General features: G+C 37.5%; 1 protein-coding gene across 1 annotated transcript; it reads right to left on the bottom strand.

The window, feature by feature from the left end:
• Positions 1 to 6,041: 6,041 nt before the first annotated feature.
• Positions 6,042 to 7,700, bottom strand: LOC121416550. The gene has a single exon (XM_041610041.1). It carries the CDS (start codon positions 7,674 to 7,676, stop codon positions 6,042 to 6,044), a length of 1,635 nt encoding a protein of 544 aa, XP_041465975.1. The 5' UTR covers positions 7,677 to 7,700.
• Positions 7,701 to 21,635: the final 13,935 nt, after the last annotated feature.

Raw genomic sequence — 21,635 nt, 5'->3', positions numbered from 1 at the left:
TAAATAATTGTGATGTAGTCTGTATTCATAAATTCACCATTTCTTGACAATATGGTGTGTTTTGTTTACAAAGGATATTTAGCAAATTTCCTGTAGAAAATATTATAACACAGATGGATTTCTGTAGTTATGATTGATTGGATCAATCGTAGCTCTTTGAAAGACGGGACCCAGGTAACAAAGAAGCTGAGAGACTCTCGGAAGGACTGATTTGATGATTGATCTTACACAATTATCAGTGCAATAAATCGTAGAAAACTATCCCTACAATCAATTCTCAAGCTTTATATCTGGGACCATGAAGGACCTGGGTCCAGTTACATAAAGCCTATCGACTGATCATATGTGGAGCGTTGTGGCCCAGTGGATAAGTCTTCTGACTTTGAAACAGAGGGTCGTGGGTTCAAATCCCAGCCATGGCGTAATTTCCTTCAGCAAGAAATCTATCCACATTATGCTGCACTCAACCCAGGTGAGGTGAATGGGTACCCAGCAGGATTAATTCCTTGAATGCACGAGCGCTAAAAGGCAGCTCGAGCTAAAACCGGGGTAATAATAATAATAACAAAGCGATTCGGAATAGAATATTTCTAGATAGATGGCGCTATTATTATTATGATTATGACTGAGTTATACGATTGATTGCATTGATCACCAACAATTATGGTCCAAACCTAAGCTTTTAACTTAGCGGTTTTGTGAATTTCTGTTGAAGCAACAGTATCATGAATGGATGTGGTAGTTGGATTCTAATGCTTGTGGAGGTGTGGGTTTGAGTACGTGTGTGTGACGTCAGGGGCAGGTATCGTGGTTTGGTTCCATGACATTTCCTCGGGCGACAATTGCACCAATGGAAAATCTGCACAAATCTGCCTTTGGACAAAGATAGCTTATGTGAAAACAGAAAAAACCAAAGAAAAAGATCAACCTAAGTTTGAGAAAAATCAGACAAATAATGAGAAAGTTATAAAAATTTTAATATTGCGATCACTAATGCTATGGAGATTCTCCTGTTGGCAATGCGATAAAGATCTGTGATGTCACTTGTGAACAATACTCCCATAACTTTTGACTTCCTCTTTTATCACATCTATCAGTAGATCATGTGTTCTTTCTATAGGAGAGCATGTAATACAGATTTTTAAAGAATACATCACGGATGAAGTTTGTGTCACCATAAGAAAAAGCAAAAAAGAGGCATTAGGGGGGTATTTTATAGTCGAACAAAGGGAAAGTTGTTCACATGTGACACCACACATCCTTGTCGCATTGCCAATGAGAGGATCTCCATAGCATTAATGATTGCAATATTCAAATGCTCAAAATTTTCCCACTATTTGTCCGATTTTCCTCAAACTTTCTTTGTTCTTATTCTTTGACTTTTCTGTTTCGACACAAGCAAACTTGTTCCAAATGTTTTATTTCCCTTTAAATCAAACCCCAAAACTAAATAAACCCTAATCCTTATCATTCTGAACCAAAAACTCTGCAATCCAAATCCTAACCATATGATCTATAAGGTATTCAAATGTCGCAGGAGCAGATGTCGAGTCACCCGTGGATGGGTGAGTACAGGTTACAGAGTATTGAGAGTGTGTGCGTATTTTCCATGTGCGAGTGTGGGTTAGGGTTACACTTCGTAATTCCGAAGGTTCGTAATTCCGAAACACGTAAATTGCCTATACTTCGATGTTCGTTAACCCGAAAACGTAAAAGGGTTCGTTAATCCGAACATTTGTGGCGTTATTCCGAAGGTTCGATAATCCGATAACGAAATAAGGTTCGATGTTCCGAAGGTTCGTTAGTCCGAAAACGAAATAAGATCCGTTGTTCCGAAGGTTCGTTAATCCGAAAACGAAATAAGGTTCGTTGTTCCGAAGGTTCGTTAGTCCGAATACGAAATAAGGTTCATTAATCATTACGTTTTTGGACTAACGAACCTTCGGAATTATGAACCTCATTTCGTTTTTGGACTAACGAACCGTCGGAAATACGAACCGTCGACATAACGAACCTTCGGAATAACGAAGCTTTGGAATTATGTATGCGTGGGTTAGTGCGCTCGTGTGTGTTTTTTCTTACCTCTCTTTGTGTCCATATCCTTCTACGTCTCTCACACTGCCATCCAAAGAGTTAGACACCTCATAGACGGAGCTGGTGTGGAAAAAACTGTTTTCAAGAAGACTTAAAAGGAAGGCTCAGCCTCGCCGAACGGAATACTTTTGTCTATATTTTTTTAGATAGCAGAGCCGCTGGCGCCGATGTAAAAGAAAGCGCGCCACCATACACCAAGGTTGGTCTTATGTAACCCCGATAATAGTACAGTTTTTTGTGTGTGTTTGTAAAAGGGTGGTACGTGGTTGAGCGAGTATAGGGTGAGATGAGTGCGATGGGGAAGGGTGTCCGTATGTGTGAAAAACAATTTGCAATGACCTACTTCTGGGGACATACACTGTAACCCGGGGGGTCACTTACATTGACAAGTGGATACCATGCGCGACAAAAAAAACACGTAAAAAGGGTGTCCTTTTCACGATAGGGCACGTTACGTACGTAACGTGATAAGGGTGTCAAAAACAAAAATAAGAAAAAAGGGTATCTATTTCGCTAGGAAAATTACGTGTTTAGGGTCGAATTTGCGGGGATGATAAAACAAAATTAAAATGTTTTATAGAGGATGTCCTTTTTGTCCCAACACTTCGTGTTTAGAGTCCGATTTGCGCGAGGTGTAGAAGGTGGGTCGTACTTAACCAAATAAGGTAAAGCCGACGACCGAAGGACCCGTAACAATAAAACATTCCTGTACTTGTTTAGGGGTTCATTTCAGGGAATATTTGTCAAGAGTATCGTTTTGTTTCCAATACTTGTTAAGGGTAGGGTTTCACACGCCAATACTTGTTAAGGGGTGCATTTTCATAATATGAAAATTACGTGTTTAGGGTGCTTTTCGAGACCCCGTGGTCGCGCATGGTATCCACTCGTGAATGGAAGTGCCCCCCCCCCCCCGGGCACTGTAATCATCAACCAGGGACGTCCTACAACCGAGGACGTTTCATAATGTATAGTAAACGGATCATATATTTTTAAAGTTGCTATTCAAGTTGTGTGTGGGTATAAGAAGGGTTCTGGCTTTCGAACCATGTTCTAGTTATGTCAGAAAATGAGCCATGTTATAGCGGAACAATTGATTGATTAATCAATTATTTGTATCTGTACGAGGCCAGACATACATTGCCTACTTTGGCGATTAATGATAAGTGAGTCCTCGATTGTCAAATTGCCAGTTTTGAGCGCGCGGGTGTGTGTGTTTGTTGGGGTGTAACCTTTGGGTAAGCGAGTATATAAGATGATAATAACAATACTAATAGCGGTATATTTACCCAGGGTAGTCACTTCAGTACCGAAAACTGTTCTCCCAGCGGGCCCTGCTGCTGTCATTACCCGGCTAAGTTGATTACCGATTCAGGTGCACACAGCTTTTTGAGGAATTATTTCCTGCCGGTACCCATTTACCTCACCTTGATTGAGTGCAGCACGGTGTGGATAAATTTCTTGCTGAAAACACGCCACGGCCAGGATTCGAACCCACGACCCTCTGTTTGAAAGGCGAGCGTCAGAACCACTAGATCACACCAAGGCCAGGATTCGAACCCACGATCGACCCTCTGTCTGAATAGCAAGAGTCAGAAGCACTAGACCACGCCACGGCCAGGATTCGAACCCACGACCCTCTGTTTGAAAAGTGAGAAGTGAAAAAAGAGCATAAACAAAAACGAAAAAGAATGCCCAAATGTTGTTAATGTTTGCATATTTCTGAATTTCACCTCCTTAAAATCGGCGCAAAGAGTGTGTCTGTAGGAATTAAAAAAAAAATCTTCAAGTTTTTTTTTAACGCTCTTCAGTTCACACTTGACTCTTTTTTTTTGGGGGGGGGGGGGAGGTACTGCGTATATTATTCTCCATAGGCAGCGCCCCATTTATTCTGGAAGATGTTAAAAAAGGGAAAATGTAACGAGGATGACCTTCTTTTAGTGAAACCCTTATTTGTGTGCTTTTCAGATTTCTCGGGACCAATTTGCCCCTATTTTGTAGTGGAAAACCTCTTTTTTTTCCTTTTCAAATTCACATCAGCACCTCCAGGGGGAAAAGTTGTTCCCAGGGCACTAGTACTCATGAGATAATATTGATTAAAGTATTTGGCTAACCCTAAATTTTGATCTCATTTATAATTTAAAATCTGAAGGAGTTTTGACGACTTTGCACGGGAAAACCTTGTTTCCTGGGCATGAAAATTGTAAAACTAGATTAAAACAAATTTAAACTTCAAAATCAGCACTCGTAGTGCAGTCACTCTACAAGCACTGTAAGTGCTAAATTAGCACTTCATTATTTGCAGCATGGTACGCTAGACTATCATGTTTTTATTGTCATATGATCTTTATAATGAAATTAATTTAATGATGTCGAAAGACATTACTGAACGTAGTGGGTGCAAACACCTCATTTCAGTACTTCAATACAAATAACTAACGAAATGAGTTTCATTTCCAAATGATTGTTACTTGAGATTCCTTAGTCATGTAGCCAATGTATAAGATGATATTATTCGTGAGGGGAAACAATTATATCAGGAATCTATGTTGAAAATAAGCCGATATGAGGTAAAAGTAAAGGCTGTACAAACGAAAAAAATGAACTAATTGAAATAAGTGTATGATGTAATACTTGCATGACTATAATGAATATACAGTGTGCTGAATCACATCGAGATGAATCTCACCTCTTTTAAACATGACTAGAGAATATTAAATTGGCGAAAAAAAAATAATTATACGGAAAACATTATCACTTGCTCTTTATTTTCATCATATTTATTGTCATATGAATGCAGACTAAGCAAGAACCCTATTCGACACCACCATGTACGAGATTTTATCTTATTTTTCTCTAACATTCACGAAGGGGGGGGTTGTGTACAATTATACGAAACTTACATTTCATGCCATTTTCCCCTTCCCGAATTATTTTTTACAACAGAATAAAAAAAATCAACCAGGGTACCATTTCATTTCTTTTTTAATGATTTACAAAACATGACGAGAGTGTCCTGTTTTCAGGTTTGAAATCTCATTTTTCTGCTCGCGCTTCGCGCTTGCATCAATTGTTTGGTTATATACATATACTGTTCATGATTACAAAAAGTGCATAGAACGCTAATTTTTTTTAGGCCGGAACGTCAAAAAAAATTCAGCTCGCGCTTCGTGCTCGCATTAATTAATCATTCAATTATGTATCGTCTAATGGCTAACTGCAAATCGTCTTTAACAGGTCCCTTTTCAAAAAGGCCAAAACGCATTAAAAGAATTATTTACAGCATCATACGCTAGACTATCATATGTTTTTATTCGTCCTTAACAGGTCCCTTTTCGACAAGGCCAGAACGCATTATAAAAATTTCTGCTCACGCTTCGCGCTCCCAGTAATTATCTAGTTACATACGCATCTTCTTCAGGTTTACAAACATTGCCCAGAATGTTCAACTAAATTTTTAGGACGAAATACGTGAAATTTCAAAATTGTTTAGCTCGCACTTCGCGCACACACTATTTTAATAGGGCTTATGAAATTATTACGCATTTATGTTGTTATAAGAATAAAGCTAAGAAATTAATGTTATGACGTGGGCGTTTTGCCCCACCCCCCCCAAAAAAAAATACGATCACGAATGAAAAGGAGAAAAGGAAAGGCAAAAGGGTGAAATATAGTATTATTTTCCAAATATTATGTTAAAATCTATCACGAACTTGGATTTTTGTAATAAAAAATGTCATTATTTTTGCTCGCTCCCACTTCTTAATAATTGTACGCGATATGCCATTTTGACCAAAGGACGAAACAAAAATCAACATTGAGCTGCCGATCGGGGAAAATATGGGTGAAAAAATTTCGCCCCCCCCCCCCTTATTGGCGGAGGCTGGATCCGCCCCTGGTCTATATTTCTCTTATAAATCAGATATGATTCCTTTGATAGGCTAGATGATTTACAAGATGAATGTCTTCTTGTAGATAAGAAGTTTGTCTCCATCACATCCTACAAGGGTACCAAAAGGAGTAACGAGACAAGGGTTCATGAAGAGAGTGCGATCTGATTCCTCGTATTCCACGATCCTCCTTGCCTGGATGATACCATCATGTGACGCCTGATCAACTGCGATGGTATTACGTGCTCCATCATAGTACGCGATGTAGAGTGTGTCTGTCAGTTTGCCAACGCGACACTCATCACAGTGTATGACAGCCTTCTCTCCCCCTGATCGTGAGATGACAGTGTATCTATTGTTACCTGTATTCACAACGATATCACCTGATGACAAGGCTTGTATCTCACCCCTCACCTTCTTACCCTGCATCTTTATAGTGTTTACTATCTTACCATTAGCAGGATTGATGACATAGATATTACACTGATAGTACTCCGCAGCGAGGATCATCCAATCCCTGTCAACATCAACATACACACTATCGTACCCATTCCTTGGTATGCTGATGTCTCTAATCACCTTCCATTGTCTGTCATAGAGAGTGATGCATCCATCCAACCTGTCACCCATGCAATCATCGCTGTCCTTACCACATACTATTACGTTACTGTCTATGGGTGTACATGATGTCATCGACTCACCTCCATCAATGACTTTCTCTGTGTGTTGAGTGTTGATGTTTGTAACATACATGGCATTGTTATCTCCGTCTTGCACACATATCTCATCCTCACCGACCAAACCACGCACCCACGGCTTGTTAACAACCGATGGAATGTGGATTGACTTGACAAGTTCCCATTTACCGATATAACCATCAATTCTACCATAGTATTCCCCACCTACTGTCCCCTCTACAAACTCCAATCTCTCAACTTCACTCTGTATTCGGTCAAGACAATCGCTAACATCTTGATGAACATTTAAACTTAAATTTTCATCAATAGATGCCAGTACTTGAGGAGCTTCCTTCAACAATGTTTCGTCATGTTGGTTTATACGTGAGATGGTTGATTCAATGTTCATCAAAGTGTTAATTACATGCCGATTCTTATTAGTAATATCTTTGATCTTCATAAAAACGACTTCGCTGATTTTCTTTGCATCTAATAGAAGTTCCTTCTCCTTGTCTTTGATGATTTTTCGCTCCTTTTCCATCTCGAGAGTGCAATTATTGATCCTTTTTTCTCTGTTCTCATTTACTAGTCTTATTTCCTCATCTGCCTCCTCGTTGATTACCCTAATCATCCTGTTCTCCTTTTCTCCAACAGATTCGATCTTGTCGTGATATGATGCTTGAATGTTGTTGTCAATTGTCCGAAAATGAGTACTTCCAGACGCTGATAAAACCTTTATTTTCGTGTTGAGGGCTTCAATTTGTTTCTGAAGTTCCTGTATTTTTGGGAATTGTTCATTCAGTTGTCTCCTCCTTTCGAAGATGACATCCTCGATGTCGTCTAACGTACATGGTTTCTGACTGTGATCTTTGGTAGCGCATGGATGGCATATGGGAATTTTGTGTTTCTTACAGTAAAATTTGATTTGCTCACCATGCTTGTCACATGACCATATCCTGTTATGACCTTTTCTAAGTCGGAGCTGAACTTGGTTTCCTTCAGGAAATCTTGCCGCCATGTTGTAATGTCTGAAGATTGTTAATTTACTATGGTCAGTGGAAGCCTGTAAGAGATGTGAAATAAAGTTAGCTGGATTTGGGTAGAATACCTCATGCAGACTTCTGCAACACGTACAAGGACTTTCTAATGATAACATGCAAACGCCACTCTCAGCTGATAAAAACTCAACTTCAGTTTACGTTCCTTTGTTTTCAGCATATCAGAATTACTGACCTCATCCTTCACAATTAAAATGGCTACTTAATATGAATTATTTGAAGATTAAAAACTTAACATACCTTTTCACAATCCTTTGAAATCTGAATACATGTATATAAATAGCCCTAGATTCCTTAGGTTCAGATCACTGTAATTCGACGGACAGACTTTTGGTTGTAACTTAAAACAGCAATCACGTCTGTCGTCATTCATTCAGAGCAATATCAATATTTGATGTATTGCCAATGAGTAAATAGCATTCATATCATATCAGTAAACTTTGAATATGAGTAGTTATACTTTGGACCATGTTAGGCAATGGAAGGTGGGAGGGGATATTGGGCCTTGAAATACTCCTTGTAAATTTACACTCCAAAGACCCCGGTGTTGATTTAACACCAGACCGGAATCCATATATGTCCACACCAGAGAAGTGTTAAACAGCAACGGTTTTGGTATTAGTCCAACACCAGATAGGTGTTAATAAACACCAATTAGTTTTAAAACAGCATCGGTTTGATTCCAAACTGGTGTTGTTTTCATAGTTCTCTGGTGTGGACATATATATAGATTCGGGGCTGGTGCATGTTAAAGATTGGCTAACATTGATTTGACTTTTTTAAAAATCTTAGCTAGAATGTCACACTTGTCACCTGTGTGTGTGATATGTTACGAAAATGTAGCCCAGAAAAAATCGCGTCCAGAAATCATTATTTAGTGCTTCAAAAATTGAAATATAGAGTGACCGGAAACACCATCTTAATTTCATCCCATACACTTTTGTGTTCTATTTAAGCGTCTTTGAGACACCTAATTACAAAATTGGGTTTTGCCTTGTATATTTAGCTTTTAATTCTCAATAATGGTTGTTTTCAGGGTTTTTTTTTTTTATACACCTAATGCATGTACTTGTACCCATGTTTCATCTTAGTTTGAGATTTGTTTCAACCGGCTGCTCAAAAAGTTAAATAAAACCTTTAAATCAACACCGGAGTTTTTGATGTGTACTTACCACTTACTTCCTCCTGTGTAGTGCATGAGGTCGCAAGCTGTCTTCATCTGGATGAGTTCAACATCTTCACCCTCCTCTGTGTGGTATGTGAGGAAAGTCTTGAACCACGGTATGCTTGGGACCGCCTTTTTTCTCTCGTCCATTTTATTTGCCAGGACATTGCAGTTTAACGAGCATAATCATTCTTCACCATAATAAGAATTCCCTTTACATTGTTTGCGATAAATCCACTGTCTTGTCAATCTACTCCTCTCTGATATACCGTCACAAAAGGGGTTTTATCTGTCTGCTAAAATATTTCATGCAATGTTCATTGTTATAATCTTAAGAAGGCTAAAAAAGAAATGAGGAAAAGAGAGGGAATACAGAATTAAAAAATATATACATAAAAAGATGATCTTAGATTTTATACATTTATAAAACTTTTTTTATTAGAAAGGGATGTCAACATAATTGACTTTGCCCGCCGCCCTCCCATCAAAGTTTCCTTGCAGCGCCTCTGGGGAGTGTTTCATTAAGTTGTCAGGTCTGACAACTTTCCTTCATAATGATTGGATGAGAGGCAGTGTTACCATAGTAACTGTCGGATAAAACAGTACTTGTCAGATAAAACATCTGACAAGTTCTTTCATGAAACGCTCCCCAGATCTTGACTCAATTAATGAGAGCAATGAATCAACAAGAGAGCTATTAAATGTTTGAACAGAAGGACAAATCTTGGATTCCCCGATACTGTAAATATTTTACTCTTAATTTTAAGTTTTAAAAGGTTGTTGCTCCTTCTTGGTGAATCACAAATCAAGCATTTTATTTCTTGCATAAAGCATTTTTTTGGGGGGGTGGTGGGGTGGGGGTGCTAAGAAAAGTCAGGACATGGATGAATATGGCACTCTGTGATAATGGTGATGTAATCATTTATAATTTATCTTAACAAGGTAATGCATTAAGTGCGTCATAGAGAAAGAAAAAGGAAAAAAAATCACCAGAAACATACCGGAATATGAAATGGACATACAGACTTGAATACACCATCAAATTATTGTTCTCTTTTGCTATTTCCCTTTCATCTCTTTTAGGCAATTAGGCCAGCACTCAATGGCAGAGAGTAGGACTGAAGCCTCCTTTTGTTCATGTGGGAGGAAGGTGGTGTTAAATAAGAACAGGCTCCCAAGCCACGCGCATGACAAATGTAGGGGGGGGGGGGTAGCTGACAAATTCAAGAGCGCTGTCACCACGACCATTATGGTGGAATCATTTCTTTTTTAAAGATCAATTGACTCATTGCAATTTAAATAAAGGGAACTATGCTATTGTGTTCCATTATTACAACATTTATTGACGGTAATTTATATCCCTACTGGAAATACATGTGGAGTGGGGAGGGGTACTCTGTATATCGTAGACAGTGGGTTTGTGCCGCGGAGGGGACCCCCGTTTTTACACTAGATAAAGATATCTTTGTCCTGGAAGTAGGCCTATTTTGAAGCTTTTGATGTTTTTTTTGTGTGTTCAGTGCCGAAATACGAAACTCAACCCTCAAAACGATATTCACCTTTAGGCATGGTCACACCGCCCTAGCGTTGTTGGAGCGGTCGTGGAGAGGAGATTAAAAAAAATCATCACCGATCGCTACCGTTCACCATTTTCGATTTCGATTGTTTTTTTTTTTTCGATATGCTTTCGATTTTTTCCCCAATTTTGTCAGTGAAATTCCTTTCCCTACCGCTCCACGACCGCTCCAACAACGCTCGGGCGGTGTGACCATGCCTTTTTCTCTAACATTGCGAGGTGATTGTCAAAATTGCGATACAATAGACTTGATAATTCTGTGTTCTGTGGCGCCTGCAACGCGGCGCCGCGGAGCGAGTCGTTGCATACATGCGATGAATGGTGATAAACGCATCGACAGCTGCTGCATGCATGCGCTGAGAAGACTTGCACATTCGTTTGCGTGCGGACTCCACTGCACTACTAGCGGTACTCACAATCGACACAGAATAGACTCTGAATGGGTGGTTTTTAGCAACAGCGCTGAATGACTGATAGAATATATCTAAATTGTTTAATTTGGAAAGGATTTATTGCCTAAACCCCAACCGGATATCGTATTTGTTGCCACCTTTTATTGTGCAAAAAGGAGTTTAAGGATCATTTTAAAGCGGAACCATTCTATAAACGATGTCATCCACATTGGCGGCGGTGGAAGCAGTCCCCAGACGACCATCAGAACTCGGCAAGCTACCTCGCCAGAGCGTAGGGGATGGGGGCGATGAGCCGGCCAGCGTGGAATTCGTGAAGACCGGTGAGTGACGAATCGTGCCATTTAATTTGCATCAGATTGGATCTGCCTTGTGTCGAAGTAGGGTGATACATTCTCGAGTCGACATTAAATATTCAAAAATGTCAGCGCATTAGAGTGAACATGAGAATTTGGGAAGCTAGTCTCTATTGATTCCAAAGGCGCAGTCATGCGGTTGCCTGGTTACGAGTGAACATTAATTCCATCTCTGGTCAAAAAGGCTCCAATTTTCTTTTCAATTTACATTGTAGGCACAACGCTGCGCAGGCGAATTTCTGCAGAGGTGTAAAAGTCTACCAAATCCACCCCCTGGGAGAAAATTAGATACAAACTACGAATTAAGCCTACAATAATGTATTATATAGTTGTTTTTTCGTCAAATGACAATTCTGTGTAGCAAAATTTATTCTGTAAATCTAAAAAAAAGTCTAACAAATCAACACTGTTAACAACGAAGATGTATGTAAAGTATGATTTTTTAAATGTTACAAATATTTAAGGAGACCTGAATTGTACTTCCTTGTGAAGTGTGTGTTACGATGCTAGCATGTTGTTGTTGTTGATGTAGCATAAATTAAACCATGCGTTCTTGTGTAAAGTCATCGCCATCGGCACTCTCGCAATTACTTATTTTAGTCATGTAGGTCAATAACCAGTTATACATACATACATACATATATATATATTTACATATATACATAATATATATTTATATATATATACATATATTATATGTATAATATATTTGAAGGATCTTTTTGTAGCCTATATGCATATTCATTCTACCAAATTCAAAAGGTATAGAAAAAATCCAAACTCTTTAGAAAACGTGATATTGAATAACACAGAATATAAATCATGAAATGACAATTTGTGCATATATACAGTGCGTATAAAAAAAGGTTTACACTTTGAAAAAGGCCTTGGGACTTAAAAGATATAAAACATGTGGGTAATTTTTTTACATATAATCTTGGGTTTGGGTCTCATCTATCCAATGAAAGTAAAATTTTTGTCAGAATGTTACACTTGAGTGAGCACTGTCCATTTCTGTAAAGCTCGCAGAAATCTGTTTGCGCAGAAATGCTCGTTTTCCTGCTATGTCAAGGGGAAAGGGCGAAATCAAACTTACCCTATGAAAGATTTATCATACATTTCCCTTGCACTTTTAGTCACTTGAAATGAAATAGATGAATTCAAGCATTTTGTAACAATTTTGCCACCCAAATTGCAATGTCAATACTTAGTAACCACAACTTTTGCCCTATTTGTGCCAGCTGGATCTGTGGACATAACTGAATCTGAACAGAAGTTTATATTTATTTATTTATTTATACTAGAATATTTAAACAGAGTGGCCTGATCAGCATTAAAAGACATACAATGTACGAAAAAACATAGTAACAGGACATTATGAGATACAGAAAAAAAAGGAACAAATACAAGGTAAAAATATGAAAATGTGTTACGAGTTACAGATGGCAAGATACATGATATAAATATGCAAAATATTAACATTAAAAGCTGGTATACCTCAGGGCTCTTGTATCAGATATCTCCAGCATTTTTTCATTAATTCTTTATCATTAAAAGTGGGTTTACATTTCATTCTTCATTTAATACTTTCTCCACACTTTTCCCAAGCTTAGCAATGATTAACAAAATGAAAATCAAGCTTAAGCCATTTCATGTAAATCACAGCTCCGTGTAAAGCAAATATTCGCCACGATGGCCTCGGTGTGTGGGGGAGTGGGGTGGGGCCACTGCACTCTTCGAAGTGTTTTGGGCAAGGAAACAAGTCAAACAAGGTAGAAGGTATCTTCAAATAAATTTTCCTAGCTAAATTCCATGAGTTCTTCATGATTAAGGTCTACTTTTATTTGCATAACTATTTGAAAGTTTTCTAAAGTAAGTGGTGCTCACTCAAGCGGAAATATTTTTCGACAGTTATATCGTCATTTGCTTTAATGGATCTGTACCAATGTTAAAATGTGGAAAAATCTTCAGGATATTACAAATGTATAATTTTACAGGATTTTTTCAAAGTGTAAACTTTTTTTTTGAAACGCACTGTATATATATATGTTGTGGCTCAACATCATCATTTAACATTTATCATCATGAACATGGCGGCGCCAGTGCATTGTTCTTCGGGTGTTGTATGATTTCCTTAAGCTTAGTTTGATTAAAGCCTACATTTTAATGAAAATGTGTGCATAAATACACATATTCTTCAAAATGTAAACTATTGTATGGTTACGGGACAAATCCGTATGCTTTTCATACTTAGATGGTTTTAAGAAGCGTATTATTCCTATACATTATATTTTCAGCCATTTTTCTAAAGCTCTGCTTTCTTCTTGGTCACCAAATTGTAAAAATTATGAATCCTATATTATCGAGACTTTGAAAAAGATAAGTCTAAGACTTGTAACGTGATTTAAAATGTTCAAATACAGGTTGTACAGAAAAAAAGAAATGAATGAAAAGTCGTAGAGAGAAAAAAATTGATTTCCAAGAGTCTCTTCATAGCGTTACTGCATTCCTTTTAGAGCTATTTATAAAATCAGTTCCCATTGCCACATTTGTGAATGAGTTTATTATTCATAGTCATGTAAGTGGGCGTGGAATAGACACTTTGAATATCGATTTCCGTGCAATACTAGACTATGACAATCCCATTGGGAGACTATTTCCAGCAATCCAGCCAGGAAAGGTTTGATGTCGCCAATCCAAGCAATTCAATATCCACCGTTAAAAGAGATTCGTCTATGTATACCTTGTGTAGGGGGTGGCGGCTCAGTGGTAGGGCTAACAGCTCATGGACTTCAAATTATTGGATCGAATCCCTGTCGAGTCATGCAATGTACCGAACATATAAGACTGATTTAAGGTTGGGGCATGATGATACAGGTTGACAATAAAGACTATGTTGAGTTGTAGAGATGAAGCAACAAAATGCATTATTGAAAAAAAAAATGCAACTAAATAATGTTGCAGAAGATGATTGATAATCTAGAGTAAAGAATGTCTAATACAAACGTCTATTTGTCATTTTTTCTGTTTTTTGTTCTCGTTATTTTCTAGTTCTCTTCTTTCTTATTAATTTTCCTACCCTCTTTTTATCATCACCAAGAACAACAACATCAGTGGTACTATTATTATATTGTACTGTGTGTACTTGCATACTCACTATAGGTTATTATTTTATTTTCCTTCATTTATTTTCGTTTTTTATTTATTTTCATTATTGTTTATCCATATTCTACACGTGTTTATTATGTCATTAAGCAACACATGCAAGGCCTATTGGTCTACCCCATCCGTATCATACGTTTGTTGCTACTGCTATTGCCACTACTAATACTGACTCAACCTGCATTATTAACATTTTACATAAGCTGCTCATAGTCCTCTGATATTTTTAAAACTTTATTTCGTATCCCCCGCCTCCATCATAATCTCAATCATCAAGAACAACATCATCACCATCATCTTCATCAGCACTATCATCATCACCACCATCATCACCACAATCATTATCATCAACGTTATCATCATCACCACCACCACCGTCATCATCACCACCACCATCCTCATCATCACCATCATCATCATCACCATCATCATCATCATCATCATCACCACCATCATCATCACCATCACCATCATCACCATCATCACCACCACCATCCTCCTCATCATCACCACCACCATCATCATCATCATCATCACCATCATCATCATCATCACCATCATCATCATCATCACCATCATCACCATCATCACCACCACCATCCTCATCATCATCACCACCACCATCACCATCATCACCATCATCATCACCATCACCATCATCATCATCATCACCACCATCATCATCATCATCACCACCATCACCGTCATCATCACCACCACCATCCTCATCATCATCACCACCATCATCATCACCACCTACATTATCCTCAACATCATCATCGCCATCATTACCACCATCATCAACATTCTCAAAAACCATCATCATCATCATCATCATCATCATCATCACCAACGTAACCTTCAAAATGAACTCTCAGTTTCGTCCATTTTATTCTTGTCTATCGTCGACAACCTCGTAAGCTTTGCATTTCCATTATTTCAAAAGAATCGTCGGGTTTCTTTACTGTTTCTTTCTTTTTTAGATTTACCTTGGAATGACACTTTTCTCATTATTTTTTTGCAAGTAGACAACCTTTTTGGCTATTGATCGGTGACAGACTAGACCTATATAGGATCGCACCACCAGGCGAGCAAAGGGTGATATAAATTAAATAATCAATATTTAAACGGAAAGCGTATACTCACATTAATGGCTTCCTTACACGCTAGTCTATCCGCATACTTTTTTGACAGCTAGTCTGATATGTGGCGCTAATTGGTGCAGCAGTCAGTGCATGAAAATTCGACAAAAATAAATTACGTGAATTCGAGTTTATCAAACAATAAACGCGAATACATATTTTAAATCATATAAATTTGTGCAAAATTATTATTATTATTATTTGCAATTTGAATCTATTTTACTCACAGTCACGTATTTGAAGAGAATGTTTTGGTTGCTGAAAGGGATGAAAACAAAACTTTACAGATTCATCTCATGGGTTGAAATTGGTAAAAAGTAGATAGATTTATTTCATATGATCTTATTATGTTGCAGTCATTGTACGAGTAGAAGTAGTAGTAGCAGCAGCAGCAGCAGTAGTAGTAGTTGTCGTAATAGTAGTAGTAGTAGTTGTAGTGGTAGTAGTAGTAGTTGTAGTAGTAGTACAAGTAGTAGTAGTAGTAGTAGTGGTGGGGGAGTAGTAGTAGTAGTAGTAATATTGGAAGTGTTATTGGTGGCTTTAGAACTAGTAGTAGTATTAGTAACTACTATATCTCTACTACTACCATTCCTCCTATTTCACTACTACTACTATACTGCAACTACTACTACTACTACTTCTACATCGCAACTACTTTTATTTCTACTGCTACTACTACTATTACTACTACTACTTCTTCTACTACTACTACTACTACTACTTCTACTACTACTACTACTACTACTACTACTACTATTACTACAACTACTACTACTATCCATCTACTACTTTGGGTTCTTCGAGTTTTTCAAATTAGTGTTACTACAACATGCGTGTCTACTTTAGAATTTCATACGCGGATTTGTCTCCAAAACTCTCTATGAATTTTGTTTTCCTGCATCTACTTACCAACAAGTATCCAGGGTAAATATTGCCAAGGGGGTGATATATCCCTTTAAAAGCACGCGAAGCATCTCTAATGTCCAATTAGATTGATGAGTTTGGGGGCCCAACACCTAGTGTATGATATGGATGGAAGTCAACGGTGCATGAAGACGAGGTAATTATATACGGGAATTATAGGTGTTCAAAAACCGCAGGATAACTGGGAATCTCATGTATGTATATGTAAAAAATAGTTTTTTGATAAACGGAATGATCGAGCTAGTATTGGCTTATGAATTTATAAAATGCCGTAAAGGTAAAATCGTATATATATATATATATATATATATATAAATATATATATTAAACTCAAAGAGAAATATATTGGACCAACTCCGAGCAGAAGATTTCCACTTTATATATATATATATATATATATATATATATATACATGAATATTTTCTATATGTATGTATGCCGTAAAATCGTATATATATATATACATATATATATATACTAGTTTATCTTTACGGCAAACATACATATCGAAAATATTCATGTATATATGTATATATATATATATATACAAATATATACATATATGTAATATATATATTTACATTAATATTTTTTATATGTATGTATGTATCGACTGGGTATAATTTAGAGGTTTCCAAAACTGCTAAATACCAAGGCGTGAAATTGCTAGTAGCAGACGAAGAAATGTATTAATAGATATTGCATGGTCATTGAGGACGTATATATTCAGTATAGGCCATGGTATTACAAATAGATTTATAAAGTTATTTTTGAGATTATCGACAAACTATGTGTATTTTGATGTGCATGATAATTGATAGTTTGGCAAGGTAATGCATTCAAAAATTAATCTTGAATAAATAGTATACATCAGTTATGACGTCACAACATACAGCCCCCCCCCCCAAAAAAAAAGCAATAAATGCATCGTCGTAATACTTAACTTTAATAATTTAAAGCTTATAAACGTTCTAAGTTCTTGTACATAACAATGCATGGAGATATTACTGTTATACAAAGTTCGTGACGTTTCATCACCTGTGACTACTTTCAAAATTCCAGGAGAGCCAATCATGTCAAAAGCCCAAAGGTTCATGCAAATGGCCATTCATGTATTGCTGAGCAATCACGATGTATAATCCAGCTATTTTAAGGGATTGGGTGGCTACTAACAATGCGGATTATTCCGTTTCGTTACAAAGGGAGCCCTTACATGATGGTGGCACTTTTACCTTTATGGACCTGTTGGACAAAGAGGGAAGGAGGGTGTTGGATTGAACAGCAACATTTACACTCTTAAAAATGATTGTTAAAAACCCCAATGTCTTGGTAAATATGTTCCCGACCGTCGAAGGTGGTAAAAATATTTGTTGGTGTCTACAAGAATTTCAGTTGGTATTGACCATCTGTATAATTCGGTCAGGCAAATTATATCCAACAAGAGTCGGACATAACTATTTACCTGCGCATTGGTTGTTTTGACCAATCTGTTTCATGAGTGTATGATGTCAAATATATATGATAGCTATACAAGCCAAAAAGCAATACAATTTTCTTTAATGCTATGTATTTCGTGGTACATGGTCTCACCGACAAAGCAGACGTCCAATCGACTTTGCTTCTACGTCTGGTCGGTCTGGTCGGTGAAGTAGGGAGTCTTTTCTCCGCGATGTATGAAGGGTTCAAGCACATAGAAAACAGTATTTTCAAATGGCCTTTATGACAAAGAACAATCAAGAATTCTTAGTCGGAAATTGGTGAATAAATAGAGCAGGTTTCGTTCAAGACTCTAGTCAAACGACATTATTTGCAATTTTTCGTCAGCTCCGAAACTAAGCACGAAACTGCTGTTCGGGTTCAACATGTTCAAAAATGTTCAACTAAGACTTCTTGGTTGTTTTATGTCATGATTTGAACAGATTTTTTGAAAAATGCGACCCCCCCCCAAAAAAAAAAAAAAAAATGAAACGTTGAAAATATGATCAAAATCAGACAAGGATAAGCATTCTAAAGATTTGCATTATTCCGTTGAAACAATTCTAGGCATGTTTTTATGAATATTCAATGAGCAAACTGATGATGTCCCCATTTATTGTTTTGTATTTCATTATATGAAATTAGGTTTGTTCATTTTTATTCCTTCAAGAACCAAAAATATTGGAATAACAACTGATTAAGAGCATTAGATAGGGGACCATATCATTCACACTTGTATGAAAAAATGAACAATTGTGATTTCTTGTAAACAAAAACAAAATGATAGTGGGGATGTGACATCATCAGCCCATCTAACAAATATTCATGACGACGCGCATATAACTGTTTTCACAATATATTGCTTTGAAATTCAACAACTTCACTATTTCTTATCGGATTTTGATGAAATTTTCAGCATTTTGCTCTGTGAAATTTACTCTATTCATTGAGGTATGATTATTTCCAGCCGGCAGGATCCCTTTAAGGGCGTTCGGCGATCCGTGTTCTAACTCTTTGAATCCATCGTGCATTGTATAGCGAATACTTCTTAATACTACGTTTGCTCTGTCTTATGTAGCTGCGGCATTGGGCCAAAAAGCTAGTTTCAATTGAAGGTCAGATTTCATCCGACAAACAAGCTCGATTTCTGACAGACAAGGAGGAATTTACGGTTCTTCTCATTCACTGAGGTGTTCTAGGTCACTTTTAACTTGTATCTTGAATCGCTTTCCACATGCATTCACCGCGGTATTGATTTTGGCGGGAATTCTAATATGATTATTGACGCATGCACCTGCTAAAACCGGTGCCGATGCGATTTAATTGTTCTTTGCTATGTAACCGATATCGCAGACGAGTCAAGTGTTCGTGGTGATGAAGATTTTCATGGTTTTGTAGGGATTCGTTGCACACTTTTCGAAAGAGATGGAGGCTTTACACTCTTGGTTTAAGGGACGAGTTTTCCATGTCTTTTCGTCTAAACAACAATAAAAAAATAATGATATAACTATGAATAGTTATAATGATAGTGATAAAAATTAATAAAGATTTTGAAATCTTTTGAATTAAGCAGCATATCATAGTCCTCTATTATAACATGATAATGAATGAGCTATGAATCGGTCAATAGATTTGCATTATTGGTTTAAGAATGTTCCTTAAAGGGTGCGATCAAACATTTTGAAAACCAGTCCATTAAAAGTATCAATAAATAACCAAATGGTGTGAATTGTGCGTCTCTCACAACGAATCTTCTAGCATAATCTGTTCGTCAATCAATGAAAAACTTTCGTTAAATCCATGTTAAGTCAATCTTATCGACGTGCCAATGCTTGCAAAATTATGATTGACATTTACAAATGTTACCTCGGGTTTTTTTTTTAAGAATGTGCTCTCCTGGGGGATCGAGAAGATGAACTAGAACTGCACTATCTAACAGCTCTTCCAAAGAGTGTTATCATCTCTAAGGGGGTAAACACGCGTATGGCCAGGGTAAATGCTAGCCCAGTCCGCTATCCACGAACATGCCCGCTTTGATTAATGCATGGACTCACAGCGAATGATTAATGCCATCATCCTATGCCGTATTGTGAAATTCGAGAAGGGGGCTCGGTGAACATAATTCATATGCTGCCTTCAAGCAGGTACAGCAGCCGCCTCGGAGAGACGCGGGTTCGATTCCTTAAACCGAACGAGCAAGGGAATATCAGTATGATAATGGGAGGAGGTTTATTATGGGAAATCGAATAGATTCTTCCCATCATTATTCTTATCCTATCATCCCCGTATGTTGTATTTCTCTTCTGTTTCATGGTTCTCTTCCTCCCGCACTCTCTTCCGATTTTTTTTTTAATTCTTACCTCTGTTCTTCTTCATCCTTCTACTTTTCTATTCTTCGTCTTCGTCATTTTCTTCTCCCTCTTCTTTACTTGTCCTCTTTGTCTTCTTTATTTTCTTCTTTTCCCCCTTTTCTCCTTCTCTGACTTCTCCCCCTTCCCCTATTCCTCTTCTCTTTAATCCTTCTATTAATCTTTCTTTACGTCCCCCCCCCCCATTGCACCCTTTTGAATTCTTCTCTTTATGTTCCCTAGGCCTACCATGGACCTCCTTACATTTCGTTCTCATCCTTTCCACCTCCCTATGATTAAAGTATGTTCTTCTTTGTTTTTATATAGGCATCCGTATACTTCTCATCCTTTTTTTACTGATCATGCTCGTGCTCATCCACCTTCGCATTTTTTGTGGGGGGATGTTAAATGACTGACAATGTCAGTACCACCAGTAACCATATAGGGCGTAGATGTGCCATAGCCTGTACGGAAGAAATTCCTCGTGAAATTCATGGACATGAAATTAAACAAGTGAGAGATGGGGGGATGGGTTGATCAGAATTCCGCGGTAACGCAATAATGGCAATGACAAATATTGAGGTTAGCTTCGCGGTAATATTGGAAAGATGTTTATTAGATTGTGGGGTAATAAGAGACACCTAGGCCTCCACTGCACATCGCATCTCGGCTTATCCTGTATCTTAGATCCATTCTACATCTTCTTTTCCTCTTTTCGTCAAGGACACCCAACAGTTTGAATGCACTTTTTATTCCATGTATTCCCCCAACAATACGATATAATGATCATAATGAAAATACTGATAATATCTTATTCAACGAAGGTAACCACCGCATCTCTTGCGATCAGTACTGCTCTCATATAGCGGGCCTTGCATAACTAAAAGGGTTGTTATTAATACACTCGATTCTAAGATGCCGAGCGCCAGGATAGAAAGACGGAGGACCCGTTTTAAAAGTCTTTTGGTATGACCTGCTCAATGATCGATTCAACAACTTCTATTTCTCGTGGCACTCCAGGCTCTACGGATTTAGCCAACATGCCACATTTCAGGCTAAAACAAGAAATGCAACTCTTTGAACAAATTTAGGGTAATCAGAAGAGGGCAAGTGTACAGAATGTATCACATTTTAGATGTTATTTCTCACTTCATAATTATGCCGAGTGCTAATTCATGAAGTGATTACAATAATTTTGGACAATCTGTACAAACAAGTTTCTCTTTTAAGCTACTGATTTAATAAGACTTTTTGTTTTAAGCGAAGTTTTAATTAATTAAAAGAGTAATTTTTCTATCAAACATATCAAATCTTGATTGTTTTCAGACAGGAACGAGTTCATGGAAGCCGTCTGAAAAGT

The sequence above is a fragment of the Lytechinus variegatus genome, chromosome 6 (assembly GCF_018143015.1).
Source record: "Lytechinus variegatus isolate NC3 chromosome 6, Lvar_3.0, whole genome shotgun sequence".
In the NCBI taxonomy this organism is placed as follows: Eukaryota; Metazoa; Echinodermata; class Echinoidea; order Temnopleuroida; family Toxopneustidae; genus Lytechinus; species Lytechinus variegatus.
Note: the sequence above shows the minus strand (reverse complement) of the source record. Positions and strands in the feature narration are given on the sequence as shown.

Coding starts and splice junctions, on each gene's coding strand:
- LOC121416550 (XM_041610041.1), bottom strand. CDS start 7,676: ATGGCGGCAAGATTTCCTGAAGGAAACCAAGTTCAGCTCCGACTTAGA.